This window comes from Fukomys damarensis, unplaced genomic scaffold (genome assembly GCF_012274545.1).
Source record: "Fukomys damarensis isolate Sample0158 unplaced genomic scaffold, DMR_v1.0_HiC HiC_scaffold_16, whole genome shotgun sequence".
NCBI classification, from domain to species: domain Eukaryota; kingdom Metazoa; phylum Chordata; class Mammalia; order Rodentia; family Bathyergidae; genus Fukomys; species Fukomys damarensis.
The window spans coordinates 122399591-122415575 of record NW_022900928.1 but is presented as its reverse complement, the minus strand read 5'-3'; the positions used below and the strand labels follow the sequence as shown (position 1 = coordinate 122415575).

The 15985-nt window shown below is 37.0% G+C and overlaps 1 protein-coding gene across 3 annotated transcripts in view; it reads right to left on the bottom strand.

Moving 5' to 3' along the window:
- Positions 1-15985, bottom strand: part of Acsl3 (acyl-CoA synthetase long chain family member 3) — a 53949-nt gene that overhangs the window by 13364 nt on the left and 24600 nt on the right. For 2 of the 3 annotated variants that reach the window (XM_010611795.3, XM_010611798.3), the window contains 7 exons: positions 12409-12826; positions 7648-7825; positions 6352-6461; positions 5209-5347; positions 3186-3336; positions 1569-1692; positions 1078-1149 (listed from right to left, as the gene is read on the bottom strand). In XM_010611795.3, coding sequence (XP_010610097.1) covers positions 1078-1149; positions 1569-1692; positions 3186-3336; positions 5209-5347; positions 6352-6461; positions 7648-7825; positions 12409-12786 — 1152 coding nt within the window. In that variant the 5' untranslated portion in view covers positions 12787-12826. Of the gene's footprint in view, positions 1-1077; positions 1150-1568; positions 1693-3185; positions 3337-5208; positions 5348-6351; positions 6462-7647; positions 7826-12408; positions 12827-14218; positions 14324-15985 lie in introns of those variants that run through there. The other variant, XM_033764660.1, reaches the window with a different exon arrangement.

Genomic DNA, 15985 nt, shown 5'->3' with positions numbered 1-15985 from the left:
CTTTATTTACTTCACTAATTCTGAACGAAAAATTAATTTCACAACTAAATCAACTATTTGAAACAAGTTTTTTAAAAAAAATCTCCTAACTTTATCTTATAAAGACACAGAAGTACCACATAACTTTGCTCATAAAAGGATCATGGCATTTTGTGGTTTGGGGTCTGGCTGTCTTTTAAAAGGAAACGTTTCTTTTGCTGGTTTTGTTTGTTTGTTTGTTTGTTTTTGGTTTTTTGAGACAGGGTCTCATTATGTAGTTGAGATTGACCTGGAACTCACTATGTAGCCCAGGCTGGTCTCGAATTCACAGCGATCCGCCTGCCTCAGCCTCCCAAGTGCTGGATTACAGGTGTGCGCCACCACACCCAGCCTGTACTGTGTTTTGTTTGCTAGGTCTGTTACCAAGAATTATATTTTAATGACAAAATACTTTTTCCTCTAGAATTCTAAGTGATATTCATTTCTAAGTGAACTACTGATTTAAAGAAGGACACTACTTAAGGCACTATAATTATATTTACACAAATTTCAAACTACTGCTACTCTAGAGTCACTGCAGTCATGGTTGATGGGAGCATTTGAGTACCCAAGAAGCACTCCCAACACTTCCACTGCCATCCCATTGCTGTTCTGTTACTCCCACACCCTCTATTCTCATGTTAGGATGCCAGTGCTTCTCAGGTCATTCACAGCTGCAACAGCCTCTCTTGGTCACCCTTTTTGGTGATCAAGATAGACTTTCCTTGAGAACTGAGGAGGTAATTTTATAATCTGTATAGAAGAAAGTTATCTCAAACCCTCCCACTTACATCCTGCTAAGCTTCAGGCTTCTACTCACCACCAAACAAGATACTGCATTATGAAAATGACTTTAACAAGAAGCTGTTTAGGGAAAGGAACTGGTATCATATTGAAGTTAAAACACAGATGAGTGTTAGTTAATAAAAAGATAAAGCAGGAATGAAATTTAAAGCAGTTTCAATAATCAATATGGGATAATCTTACAGAAATTGCCTTGTCAACTGTGGCTACCGACAATGACTTAGTACTTGGTCTTAAACAATGGTCAATTCTTACCGGAACAGCTGCCATCAGTGTTGGTTTCAACATGGATGTATCCCCTTTGCTTCCTTTTTTAATTTTTGAAGACTATAAAACAGAAAGAAAAAGTGATCCACATAAAAACTGAGTTATTTTGCTTTGTTTATGGTTTCTTTTGCAGTACTGGGGATCCCCAGCCTTTATTTTTTATTTTGAGAAAGCATTCTATGCTACCCAAGCTGGTCTCAAATTTGCACTCCTCCTGCCTAGCCTCCTGGGCAGCAGGGATTACAAGTGTGTGCCACTGTGCCTAGCTAATGTGATCCTTGTTTTTAAAACCCAATGGAATTTCTAGATCAAAAGAGCATATTATAAACTTATCATTTAATGTACTTATATTTTAACAATCACTTTAAAGAGCTAATTTTTAAACAAGTAACTGTTATTCTTACAATATAATGTCAAGTTGACAGAAAAATAAAATGTTAACAATAAGGTCTTTAGTATTTTAAGTCACAGACATTTACCTGATCTGCTAAAGTCTGTGGTGAAGAGAAGCCAATGCGGCATCCATGAGAAAGACAAACAAGCTCAGCACTTAATTCTAGAACATGGGCCAGGGGCAAATATCCAATGTATACATCTTCCTCTCTAAAGGAAAAGAGCAATACAAGAAGCAAAAGTCAGATGCGCTCTCTACCAAAATGACTGTTACCTGGAGCAAGCCTGGTGACATATGCAAGGGCCCTCAGGACATCGATCTGGGCTCCCTGTTGGTCAGGAGAAAAAGAGACAATATAGAGAGATGCTGGGGATACAGCAGGAACTACATCTCCACCCAACACTGAGGCAGTGAGTACTCTGGAAAGCCATTCTTTTGAAGGACAAAAGAAATCATTTAAGGAGGATGTCTTAGGTACTTTTCTCTCATTGCTGAGACAAAATACCCAACACCCAAAGATAAAGGGGGAAAGGTTTATCTAGCTCACAGTTTGTAGAGGTTTCAATCCATTATGGGCAGGCTCCAAGGCAATGTGGAAGGGCAGAGGAGCATTGCAGAGGAGAAGCAGTTCATGACAGGCAGAAGGTAGCAAAGCAAGCAAGAGGAGCAAGACAAGACTCTTTCTGTCCCTTATTTTGTATCCAGGATACCAGAATTAGAGCAGTGCCAAGCCAATCAGTGGACTGATTCAGTAATCACTCAGCCTCAATCCTAGCTTGCACTATGAATCAATCACCCACTCTAGATTCAGTCACCTCTGAAAAAGCCCCACCTATGGCTGCCTAAGGCTTTGGGGGGACATCTAGACCCAAACTGTAACAGTGGAGATGTGGTCTTTAGAGTTATTGGGCCACCAACCAGAAGGAGCCCATTAGAACCTGCAGTTCCAGAATCTGACCGAAATTTTAATTAAGAGATGCATGTTCTGGGTGTTGGCTCAACTATATCTTAATATATAAGCTATATATGTATGCATGTGTGTGCATGTTTCAAGAACTGCCCCCACCCCTAAAATATAAAGACAGCTGCAGCAAAGCCAGGAGGTAACTATGCTTACTTAGTATTTTCCTGAAGTTCATACAGAAGAGAAATTTCTTTCTCTATCCTCAAGTTCAAGCCACAACTTATATGTGTGTGTATATGTAACTTCTTCATCAAAACTATCCAACATCTATATCAGATCGGTCAGCATAATACTGATTGCATCTGTAAGAATGTTTCCTTTACAATCTCTTAAATTTTTATCTCCTGTCCTCTAGCAGTCTCTTCCTACTCCATCCATTATACTCTCCCCTGCCACTATTGGAATCTGCCTGCAAAACAATCCAAGACTACAAATACAGAAGCTCAATAAAATGTTTACTGGATAGATTATGCATTTAGATATAAAAATGACTATACATGCAAGAAAACAATTCCAACTGATTAAAATAATTTAAATTAAGGAATTACAACTAATTCAATTAAAAAGGTAGATGTAATTTATAATTAATAAATTTTAGTGTCCTTTTTAAAGGAAATGTCTACTATAAAAAGATTGAAAGAGTAACTTAACCACAAACTATGGAAATGACACAAATGTTAACATTACAACAATGGATGTAAACACTGAACTGCGCAGTATTATTCTACTAGAACTTACCCCACTTTTGGAATCCTTCTCGCCATCCCAGTTATCCCAGCAATGATGTTACTGTGTGAGATCATGACTCCTTTGGGAATTCCCGTGGATCCACTTGTGTACATGATTACTGCAATATCTGAGGGCAACGGTTTGCTATGAGGTTCGTTTTCTATGTTGAAGAAAAGAAAAACACTTCTAAGAAATTCAGCTACTATCACCGATTTTTTTAATACTCATTTATTTGTTACATCAACAAAAATACAGAGTCGTCAACACATAAGGGATATACATAGGACTGGGAAAGACAGCTAAGACCATAATACAATACAAGCCACAAAGAAAAACAAAGACAAGGTAAACAATAGTAGGTGCTATTTAGATGGAAAAGGCTATGGTCATATTTGCAAACATCTGAATAAAGTGAAAGAGGAAACCATGAAAACTTAAATTAGGAAGAAAGTATCCCATGCATAAGTAAAAGTGCCAGAGCCCTCAGCCAAGAATGTGCTTGGCATATGTAAAGACCAGCAAGGAAAGTGGTGGGAGTGGAGGCACGCCAGAGAAAGGACAGGAAATGAGGGTAACATAGCCAGGACCACACATGGCCCTCGGGATAGAAAGCATTGTTGTCCTCATCTATGACTTTGGCTGACTTTGGCTGCTGTTTGGCCATAAAAGAATTAGACAACTAAGAAATAAATAAAAAAGGCTTGGCTTAGGGTACCTCGATACTTGCTAAAATGTTATGTTTCACATACGTGAAGTTCACTTGGTATGCTCAGGGTCCAACCATGATACTATCACCCAACTTCAGTCATAAGACTACAGCCGTAAGCACAGTAAGCAACATGCTAAAGAGGCAGCACAGCGAAAAGACAAAGACTCACTGACTTGTGTGAATCTCAGAACTACCCTAGATGTGAACTTGTTAGAAAAATTTTTAAACATATTTCCAAGAGAATATATTTCTCTCCTACCTATCTGGACAGACTTCTTGTGAACTGTTTTCATTCAAGCCCTTATTTCTGCAGCTGCCATTCATTCCTTTAGTCCAGAGCACCATTCCCCACCACTTCTAGGACACTGCCCTTTCTAAGATGCCATCTGCTCAGTGTGGTGATCCTTTTATAAGCTCTCCATCATCTGAGCCCTCTGCATACCCTGTCTGCCAATGACTCAGTCAGATACATAGCATGTTTTCTTCCTCTCTCACCAGTCAGTCCCTTGGTGGCTTGAGGTCACCATTCTCTGCGGGTGATCTCACTTTGTTATAAGGAAACCTGTTTCTAGCTTCCAAATCTCTTAACTCCGAACTTAGCCCAGGAATACTAGATGTCAATGCCCACAAACTATCCACGTTTCAGTACTCTACCACCATATAAAATTCAACATGACCAAAATTAACATGAGCCCCATAAAACCAGCAATGTCAGCACAACCCTGGCTCTCAACAAAATGAGTGTTTACATTTGATTAACCACAAAACTTCCAGTTACAGAGGAAATGCAGTCCAGCATCCCAGCCTCTTTTGCAATATCTCAAAGCACCTGTGTATTCTAACATTTTCTAATGCTTGACAGTCCTAACTTCCAGGGTCACTACTCCTAGGTGTGCTGATTAGAGGATAAAAAGTTGTCTCCCCTGAAAAGGGTAAGACTGGAGAAGGGCTCCAGATTTAGCTACTGTTATCTGTTAATACTCATAATAATTTCATAATAATTCAAATGGGTAAATTTACTGACATCATTTATAAAGCTAAACTATCTAAAGCTATCAGAAAAAAGGAAAACAGGAGAATTAAATGTTATTAAAAAGTATTTTAAATTCATTTTAAATAAGTATACTTTTAGTGTATTAGTAAGTTAATGTTAGTATTTTTCCTTCAGCTCTTTTTTTTTAAGGTTGGATAAAAGTGCTCCTAGAAGAACTCACATCCCCAAGTGAAAGGACAACTGAAACTTCAGGATCAAATCATTGGAGTCACCCTGGAAATCAAGATGACTGCAGGGTGGGTATAAGGAATGAGGGAGACATGACGTACCCATGCCGACCTTTGTGCCCAGAGCCTGTACTGTGGCCATGGTGTGCACTACGATGCCCTTGGGGACCTCTGACCAGGCGGGTGGCTTCCCATCCACAGTGATGATGTGTCGCAAGCGTGGAACCAACGAAACTATATCCTGGAAAAACAAGGACTCATCACACTTCTTACTCTTCTAACAAGTTAGTGAATAGTTTGGGACTCAAAGTGGTTCACCATATTCAGTGACTTTAAAAGTAATTTCTTGACTCAAAAAAGCAAGAGGGGGGCCAGGGATTTAGCTCAGTGGTGCTTGCTGCCTGCCTTGCAAGTGCAAGGTTCCAAGTTTGATCCCCAGTACCAAAAAAAAAAAAAAAAGCAAGAGGGAATGATGAAAAGATCACTTTCCCTAGGTGTAGAAATTTTGGTCTGAGTTTAACTTACTCTTTTATAGCATTAGATTTGCTGCATATTCCTATTCTTTCATAACATCCTAATAAAAACTTACTGCCTTGTACAATGGGCATGAAAATCAAGCTGCCTAAAGTACATTCATCCTTTCAGGAAGCCAAGTAGGAACACAGGGGAGGAGGGAAGAGAACTCACTGAAAACTTTAAGTGGGAAAAAAATCCCAGATATTACTGTTTTCAGAGGGAGTTGCCTAGAAAAAAAAAATACAAATTAAAATACAAAATGAACTAGAAAACAGAAAAATAAAAGCAAAAGCTGTAAGCCCTTCAGTTTAGACACTGGCATAGTCACAATTTATAAATCTGCCATGTGTGTTACCAGATGTGTTGGCACACACCTATAATTCCAGCTGCTTGAGAAGCTCAGGCAAAAGGATGGCAAGCTCCAGGGTAGTTTGTGCAATTGAGTAAATCTTGTCTCAAAATTTTAGAATGTGCTGGGTATGATAAGCAAGCCTGTAATCCCAGCACATGGGGGGATAAAGCAGGAATATCGTCACAAGTTTGACGTCTCTACATAGTGAAACCGTGTCTCAAAGAACCAAAAAGATAAATTAATTAATTTTTTTAAATTTTAAATGTGTAACTCTGGTCTGTCTAAATATATATGGAATATATGTGAAAACTCTTGGTAATAAGGCTCATCACTGTAAATACTCTCAGTATCAAACAGCTATAAATTGTAGTCCTCACCTTCAATTTTGTTTGTAACAGTTCTTTACTGGTGATAATATTGGTCACCTCTGTTTCATTTAGTCCATGAACAATGGCTGGTCCTCCTAGGGTAGCATATAATGTAACAACTACAAGGAAAAGAAACACAAGTCAGATACTCAAACACTTCCTGAACTACCAAAAGTCATACCTCTGCAGGTGGACATGAATCACAAAGAAATGTTCTGAATATTAACTGTTAATTCATAGTCCACAAAAAAGAATATTAAGAATATTGTGTTTTCTAAAATTATTTTAATATATTAATCATCATACTAATTTATTCTCCCCAAATTTTCCCATGATTTTCAGTATTTTAATGTTAAGATTCTTCCAGTATTTTAAGGACAATGTGAAAGGGGCTAAAGGTGTAGGGAAAATGGGAAGGGTAGGGGAAAGCTAATAAGGGAAAAGAAAAAAAATATGAGAAAATGAAAAAACGGAAATGAAGTGTTTGTAAAGAGGGAGGGGAGGAGGGGCTGAAGGGAGGGCAGGGACAAGGGAAAAAAATGAAAACCAAGACCTGTCATGTAAAGGTACAAGATGCCAATAATGAATGTAACTGTACTGTATACCTAAAATGTACCAATAAACTCAATGAGAAAAATAAATAAATAAATAAATAAAAATACACAGATTTTTAAAACTCAAAACAATGAATTTAACTCAAACCTGTGAGGAAAAAATAAAAAGTACTGCTTCACTAAAAGAAACAATGGAAGAAAAGACAGTGAGAAATCTGCCCAAAGTCCTTTTCTTTTCCATCTTCAGAAGAAGGTAACATTACATTTATCATACCGTTTTGGCACCAAGGCCTCTAAGCTCCCAGGACTGCATCACAGATGGAGTCATCTGGGTCACCACTCAAATCAGTACAACAGTAAGATTCTCAATCATGTAACCTATAACTCTGAAGTCCACCAGGTTCTACCACAGATGTTTTAGAGGTCAGCTACTGCTACTCACAGATGTGGCATTAACTTCAAAAGGAGACTCAAAAGAAATGGCTACAAGGCAATGACCCCCTGTAGGTCTGGTTCCCCAGAACCAGGAAGTCCTCTATTAACAGATTCAAGCCCCCTCACTACATTTGACTCAGACAATTTGTTCCACAACTGGTTCCTTTTCCAAAATACTAGAGACCAAAAATTTTAAGCACTAACAATTCTCCACGAACTGGAATCAATGTGAAAACTAAAATTAAATTTTTAAACCATTAGAGTGGAACAGTATTTCTAAAATACCATCTCTCCCAAATGACATAAGCCCACGTACGCTGGAAGTTGTATATGAAGCACGCCTGTGCAGCAATCATCCACTCGGCCCTGGTCTCACAGAAGATGGCAATGTTGGTCTTTGGTTTCTGACCCAACATCTGTAAGCCATTTCCAAAATTAGAGGCCTGAACGAAGACATCTTCATAGGAGAGCCAATTATACTGTCCAAGAATAACCTGATAAAATACAAAAAGCACAAATAGCTTTTAATATAACCAAAATATTAATTTATAGAAAATCAAAATGTTCCTTATTTTACAATAAAAGTTACATTTACATAAAACCTTTTTCTTAAAAAGCTAGGAACTGAGTTTCAAGTGAAAAATCTACAGCTATTATGTGATGTTTTCTATGACAACTTAAACTATGCTAAATCTTAAAACATTTAGGGAGGATCTTTATTTTTGGTTTTCAAAAATATTCAGAATTTGACAAGTTCTTAAAGGTCAACTTCCGGGCTAAATAATCATATAATAATAATTCACTCATATATTTCCTGTACTTAAACAATTCAGGTACTAATTTAAAATTTTACAACCACTACTATGCCAATATTTTATTTCCCCTCTATTTAGAAAGTTCTGGATTTCAACACCAGATAGTATAATATATCCAGAAATAGAAACTAAACTGGCCTTGCTACCCAATCTAAAAGAAATACCTATGGCTATTCAATTAAAATTGTTGTATGTGAATCTGGATAAGAAAGTAGATGAGATTGTAATTGTACAACTAAGAAGGGACTAGTTATGTTATTCACAGATCCTCTGTTTAAGCCTTACATGCTCACTAGCAGCCCTGGGCTTTTAACATTTGAAACTAAGTTTATCAGAAGTGCAGGTAACATCAAGTTTCTGTCAGTGTTAACCTCCTTTTAAAGCTTTTTTTGTTTTGTTTTGTGTGTGTGTGTGTGTGTGTGTTTGTGTGTGCATATGTTTTTTGTTTTCTTTTTGTTACCAGGGATCGAACTCATGTGGCAGGTGCTGGAACCACTGAACCACTGGTTTTTTTGTGAGTTTGTTTTGTCTTTGGGAATTTTCAACCTAGATGAGACCACAAATCCCCGTATTACATATAGATTACATAAGAAGTCTCTGCAAAAATATACAGACAGTTCCAAACACAACTGTGTTGTTAACATGTTTCAGACACCTTAAAAACATCATATTCATTTTTTAAATGCAAGCACAACATTCAAGAGATTTCTAGCAGAGGTTGGTATGAAAAAAAAATGAAAATATAAAAAAAACTAAAATATAATGCTGCCCCCTAGTGTCCTTCCTATTCATGACAAATTTAAGAAATAAATACTGTACGCTGGAGGATACTTATTTAACTGTAATGGTCCCAAACTCTCACCTTGCTCTGCACCCCCATGAAATGCTCAGTTCAAGGAGCTCCAATGACTTCAAAAGGAGCTCTGTGGGGGTGAGAAGACAGATGAGAACTGGGCCAAAAAGTACAAGAACTGGATTATAATTATTAAAAATTACATACTTCAAATAAAAGAATGAGTCCCTTCTAGCTTCTAAAAGCTACATGATTTCAGAGGACACAGACCTTCTAAAAAGGCATTTAGATACATATTCCAAATAGCAAACTAATGTGACAATGCCACCGTGTGGCAAAGATATCAAATCATAAACTTGGATTTAGTGCAAGATTTCATACTCTTACAGTATATAAAAATAAAACATAAGCTAAAATCTCAGTTTTCCTACTGTAATCTTTAAACCACTGAGTCTTTTACTAATAACCTTTCTCTGAAAGATTATACTTAAGGACCCTGTTTGCTCTGTAATTTTACCTGACTTGTGTTGTAAAGTTCTAGTCCAAACCTTGTAGTCAGTCCAACCCAAGATTAAACTATTATTTTCTGTTTATACTGTTAAACACTGCTGTATTAAAAAAAAAAACCCTAACATTATTAAACCCAGCACTAAATGTATCCCCACCTCATAACTTATTACATTTCATAGAATACTCATTTTCTCACCCTCTGAAATAGCTTCGAAACCTTGTCTCTCTTTTCTACTTCCAGGCAATTACATTACCCAATACTTCATTGAGAAATTAGAACTAAAACATCAGTTAATAACTGCATATATCTGTACTTAACTCTGCATTCCAAATGGTTGAGTATTTCTGAAAAAAAATCAACTTTGCTTCAAAGAATTTTCCAAATTTCCACCTTTAGTCCTAACCACTGCCATGTGGAGAGCCAACTGCCACGGAGAACCACATCCATGTGGCAATACAACCTTTTTTTATATCTGATTGTTCAACTAAGATTATCTGTCACATTAAACTAAGCAAGCTCCAAAACAACCTCACCATTCATCCTTCTTCACCTTTTCTTCTGATCATTCCTACGTCAGCACAGGGTACTAATCAGCACCGCTCCCTCTTTGATCTATACCAAACAGGAGTAACTCTCCATGACATTCAACTTCACAGCTCACTTCGAAATGCATCCACAATTTCTATCAACTGTATCTATAAAATATACCCTCAAGCCAGCCATTTCTCTCTGCTTCCACTCCTGTTGTCCTAGTCCATCTTCCCCTGAACTCATACCAAATGGCCAAACATCCCTGTGTAGTGGCAGTGGAGTTCACTACCTCACCCTGGCCCAGCAAGCTCCAAGGAACCTAAAGCACCAAGACTCTCCCTCAGCCTCTCAAAACCTCTCCTACTCATTTCCTATAAATACAACTTCATTCTTCACTCTTCAGACAGGATGAGGTAGGATTAGACAGGTACCTTCTTCAATTGCCCCATAAATACCTCAATTGAGCTCATCCACATCTTCAAAAAGCTGGTTCTTTCTTATTGTCTAGGCCTCAATCTAACTGTAATCTACTCAACAGGCTTTCTTGTCACCAATTTGTTTTATTTCATCACATTATATCTGTTAACATCTTTATTGTCTCTCTTCTTCCCACGTAAACAGAAGATCACAAGAATAACCAGTGTGTCTTGTTCATGACTGTTAAAGGCACTCACCAATTCTTCGCTAAACATGTAGAACCATGGGTGGTGAAATTAACCACAACTTCAATTCAACCTGAGCCTGAGGGAGTCTTCTCTCTCCTCCTTCTCTAGCAGCTTCATTTTTCAAAATGCTGGTTTTAAAATTAACAAAAGCCATATCCATCTGAATATTCAACTACCATAACTTGTTTTGTTCTGATCACCAGTGAATCTCATCCTTGGCCTTCTAGCTCTTAACTATTCCCACCTGACCCTTGTGGATAATGTCAAGCCAGTTCAACTTTGCTGGAAGCATGATAATGTGAATCACTGTCACAGAATTTTAAGCATTTTCCTCACTGGAAACTTAGGAGCAGGATTAAGATGACTTTCAAGATCCCTCTCTGAGGGCTGCGGATTTGGTCAGTGGTTCCACTGCCTACCTTGCAAGCACAAGGACCCTAGTTCGATCACCAGTACAAAAAAAAAAGATTCCTCTCTAACGCTTGGCTCTATTTTCATTCTATGGTAGGTGTAACATACATGTGAATAAATATCAATGTCACCACTCAGAATAAGACTGGCTAGAACTCAATAATTTATAATTTTTTCAGGGACACAGAAAGTTAGATGCTTTGATAATGGTCTCTTACCTCAAAAAAAAAAAAAATACAGAACATTGTAAAATAAAAGCACACAAACACTTAGCCCTTCAGGATTCCGAACAATGATTGTTTAAGAACAAATTTTCAGATAGCTGAACCAAACCTCTTTAACTACTAGGATGCTTTTTCCCCTTTCACTATCTGGAATAGAACTATCTCAAAATTACACATATTCCTGTCTTCTTCAACAAAGTACATCTAGCTTCATTTGATCTTTCTCTTTGCACATTGTTGCAGGGAAAGGAATCAGAGACTCCTGGGTTTTCTGTCTTGAGCAATTTGGTACATGATCTGCCTTTTCTGTGTTAGCCATGAGGAAACTCCAGATAATCACAATTATGGAATGAAAAACTCAGAGCTCTTCTTGTTACTAGAAAGCCAAAGAAGGAGGTATCTATCACAAACAGGATGGCAGGGAGAGGAACAAGTTTGGAAGAAAAACCAACAGGAGAGGTATACATTAACCAAACCACAGATCTGGCCTAGAGATCCATTTTCTTTTAATATAAATTATGTCAATACCAATTTTAAGTTAACTGGGTAGAAAAAATTCAGTTTTTTATAAGAAAATATGCCTCAAAAATAGATGCACATTATATACATGTGCACATGAGTGTACATACACACACCCAAACATCACAGGAACTCTGACAGCTCTGATTAGTTAAGGACTATAAGTCCTGAAGCCAAAAGGACTGGATTTTTGTCCCAACTTCACCACTTGGAAGCTATAATACCTCTGGATAAATTACCTAAACCCTGAATACTATACTCCATAGAGATAAAACCAACTCACTGGGTTACTTTAAGTCTTAAAAAAAGATGACATAAAATCAGAAGCAGCAGATCACATCCAAACCAAAACTAGCCTAGATGTTTTATTGCAAGCCCTGAGAGACATCCAAGTTCAGAAGGGCCCCACACCATAGGGCATTCTCAGGATCTTTCTAATGCTGCTGTATCCAGAGACAGGCGAATACTGTCTAGCCTCCCTCTGGTATGCTGTCTTCTGAATTATCACCAAACTCCAACAGAAGCAGGCTGTGCATGTCCCTTTTTCACCACTACTAAGAGTTCATTTATTCAGAAGGAATTCAAAGCCAATGAAAAGATCGTGTTACCTTTTTAAAAATTTTTCCATTTGGTTGTACTTCATCTTCCTCATTTAAAATTTCACGTGTTCCCAAGAGTCTTTTGTCTTTAAATTTGTTTTTTGCGTACATAAAAACTTTATCGAGTGTATCACATCCAGGGTACAATATCGAGGCCAAACCATCCAAACTATTAATAGATCTGTATGCAGAATCAGGTTTTGAATTTACAGGCTTTGCTTTAATTTGGTTTGATTTCTCTCGTCTTGACTCAGACAAAAAATAAAATGGAATACAAGTTAAAATAGTATAAAGTGATATTATAAAATGTATGAAATATAAAAGAATAGGGTTGATGGTCTGTTTTAGCTTCATGGTAGATGGTTTGGAAGATGCGTGGTTATTCATAAGTGTTCAAAAAGTAGAATTAACAGTTTTCAACAAGAATCTATAAGAAAGAAAACAAAAGATATTAGTTTAAAATCATTTAAAAATAACTTTAAAGAAAAATTCTTCATATTAAGAAAATGAACTTTTATTTTTTCAGTCAAGTATGAGTTTGTATACTGGGTTCCTGCAATGTCCTTATATTTCTAAAGGGCTCATTGTACCATATTTATTATCAATGGAATTACTCAGAAAAGGTTACACATCATACTGTAAACAGGCAGTCTTTCTAAACTAACCCTAAATATCCACAAACACTTCAGTAGTTAAGTAGGGAGAGCAAGGCGGGGGGGGGGACAAAATCAGAGAGACATGGTGTCTGGGTAGGTGCAATGAAGTTCTAGGAGGCAGTAGGTCAAGGTGCCAAGGTCAAGCCAGCAGGAGGCACAGCGTATTGCAAGCTGAAAGCTGAACCTAGCCTCACAACAAGAAACCAGTCTGAACTTCAGTGGAACTAAAGGTGCAGGATTGCTGCTATTATCCATTACCCTGCTGTAAATCCTTGGCTGGCTTCCTGGGATTAATCAACATAGATCTGGGCTCTGTCTGCCAACTCTATTGACCAGTGAAAGCAGAGACACACCCTGTAGTGAACATTTTTTTTTCTTTTTGTTTTTGATTGTTCTTTTTATATTAATATGAACACTGTTTCTAGTTTTTATTGTTCTGTTTTCTTATTTGTTTCTTCCTTCTCTATTTCATTCCTGTCTTCTTCACCAGTTTCCCAAAGTTTACATAATCTTCCTCTGTCCTCCAGCCTTGCTTCTAATCTCTTCCTCTTTTTCTATTTTAGTTTTTTTTTGTTGTTGTTGTTGTTGTTTTGTTGTGTTTTGTTTTGTTTTTGCCAAACCCCTTTCAAATTTTCTCCCAAGGGTAGAATCACCATATTTATTGTATACAATTTTTTGGTTTATTTTAGATTTTGTGGTATAACCAAAAATATACTCCATATGATTAAAGATGGCAAATTAATAGTTACCACAGTTTGTCTAGGTTGTGTATGATGCTATTCTTATTGCAGATTAACCTACTTAAGTCAAGGTGACATAAATTGTTCTAATCAGTTTTCTTACTGGTATGCCAAGACTGAAAATGCCTAAGGGCCATAAACAATACTATAGGCCAGTGCCAAAGAACCAGGGGCTAGACTAAACAAGCTGCAACTTCTCAACCCCAATAAATTGAAGAAGTAGTAGGATCTTGCAACAGACTCAAAACCCAAAAGCCTGCTACACCTGGAAGACATCTCTAAAAAGTAGTCATTTCCTAAGGGTTCTCAATACTAGCAACCTGCCATAAACAATTTACAAGCATCAACTCAGGAATTAAACTAAAAAAATAGACAGAATGAGAAGACAGTTATGCAAGATATAAACCCAGATTTCCAACTCACCAAAGGCAAACACAGGGAGCGATGAGATGGAAGAATTCAAAAGCCACCCCACGTGTACCCTCTGAAGTGGTAACAGGAGAAGTAACAAAGCAGATGAATGAAATTCTAGAAGTCAATCAGAAATGATTTCTCAGATAGCTACAAAGATAGTGACCATAACAAAAGACATGGTTAGTAACTCTAAAGTAGATACAGATAAAATAAGAGGAACATAGGAAAATGATGGCAACTGTGAACACCAATCACAGGAAAAAAATGGAACCCATGAAACAGATTCAAACAGATATCCAGGAGATTAAAAATTTCACTCAAAGTATAGGCAGCACATAGAGACAAAGTGAGGCAGAATATCACATACAGAAGACAGGATTGTGGTTAGCAATCATGAAAAGAAAGATTTCTTAAAAATAGCAAGGGACCACAAAAAAATCAATCCAACAGCTGTTAGATGATGCAAAGAAGAATAACAAAAGACTGATCAGAGTCAATGAAAGAGCATGAGATAACACAAATGACCAAAACAAAACAAAACAAAAAACTATTCATATAAGTAATGGAAGAAAACTTCCCAGGAAGGGAAAAGGAATTTGACATACAGGTAAGTGAGGCATGTAGAACTCCAATTAACCATGATCAAAAGGAAAAAAAATCTATTCCAAGGCATAAAATAATCAAGACTCCAGAAGTTGAACACAAGAACAGAATATTAGAATTTTTAACTTCAATACCCCACTGTCACAAATAGACCAACTAGAGAAAACAAATCAATAAAGAAATATTAGAACTGAACCATACTTTTGAACAACTGAACTTACAGTAGATGTCTACAGAGTATTCCCACACTAAAGTACACATTCTTCTCAACTGCACATGGGACTTTCCCCAAAACAGACTACAAACCACCTCATACAGCATACTTAAGTAAATGCAAAGGAACTAAATTACCCCACATTTATTATCAGACCAGTGCAATGAAATTGGAAATCAATGGCAAAAGAAACCACAATAACTTCATAAACATGAAAATTAAATAACACTCTCCTGAAAAATCAATGGATCAAAGATAAATTAAAGAAGAAATTAGTTTCTACATGAAATGATAATGCCAATACAATATAGTGGAACTTATGGAGCATAATGAAAGCAGTACTGTGATGGATATTTATAGTGGTGAATTCCCATACCAGAAAAACAGAGTAAGGTCAAATATACAAACAATGGTAAACCTCAAGCTTCTAGAAAAACATGAGCAAATCAAGCTCAAAGTTCATACTAGGGAGGAAATTATAAAGATAAGAGCAGGATTAATGCAATGGAGGCTAAGAAAATAATACAAAGAATCAATGGGATCCAAGAGTTGGTTCTTCCAAAGATTAAATAAAATTGACAAGCCTTTAGTCAATCTTACCAAAGAAAGGAAAGACAAGACTCTAATCCATGTAATTAGGAAGAAAAAGGGCCTGGGATTTAGCTCAGTGGCATCACGCCTGCCTTGCAAATGCAAAATTCTGAGTTTGATCCCTGGTACAAAGACAGAGGGGAGAGGGGGAAAAGGGAGAGAGGAGAAGGAAAAGAAAAAAAAAAGAAAAGAAGAAAAGAAAAAAAGAAAAAAAGGAAGGGAGGGAAGGAGGTAGGAAGGGAGGCAGGGAGGGAAATCACAACAGATCCTACAGAAATCCAAAGGATCATCAATACCTAATTCAAGAACCTGTATTCTAATAAAATGAAAAAAGAGAATAGACAGAATCCTAGATACATATTATAACC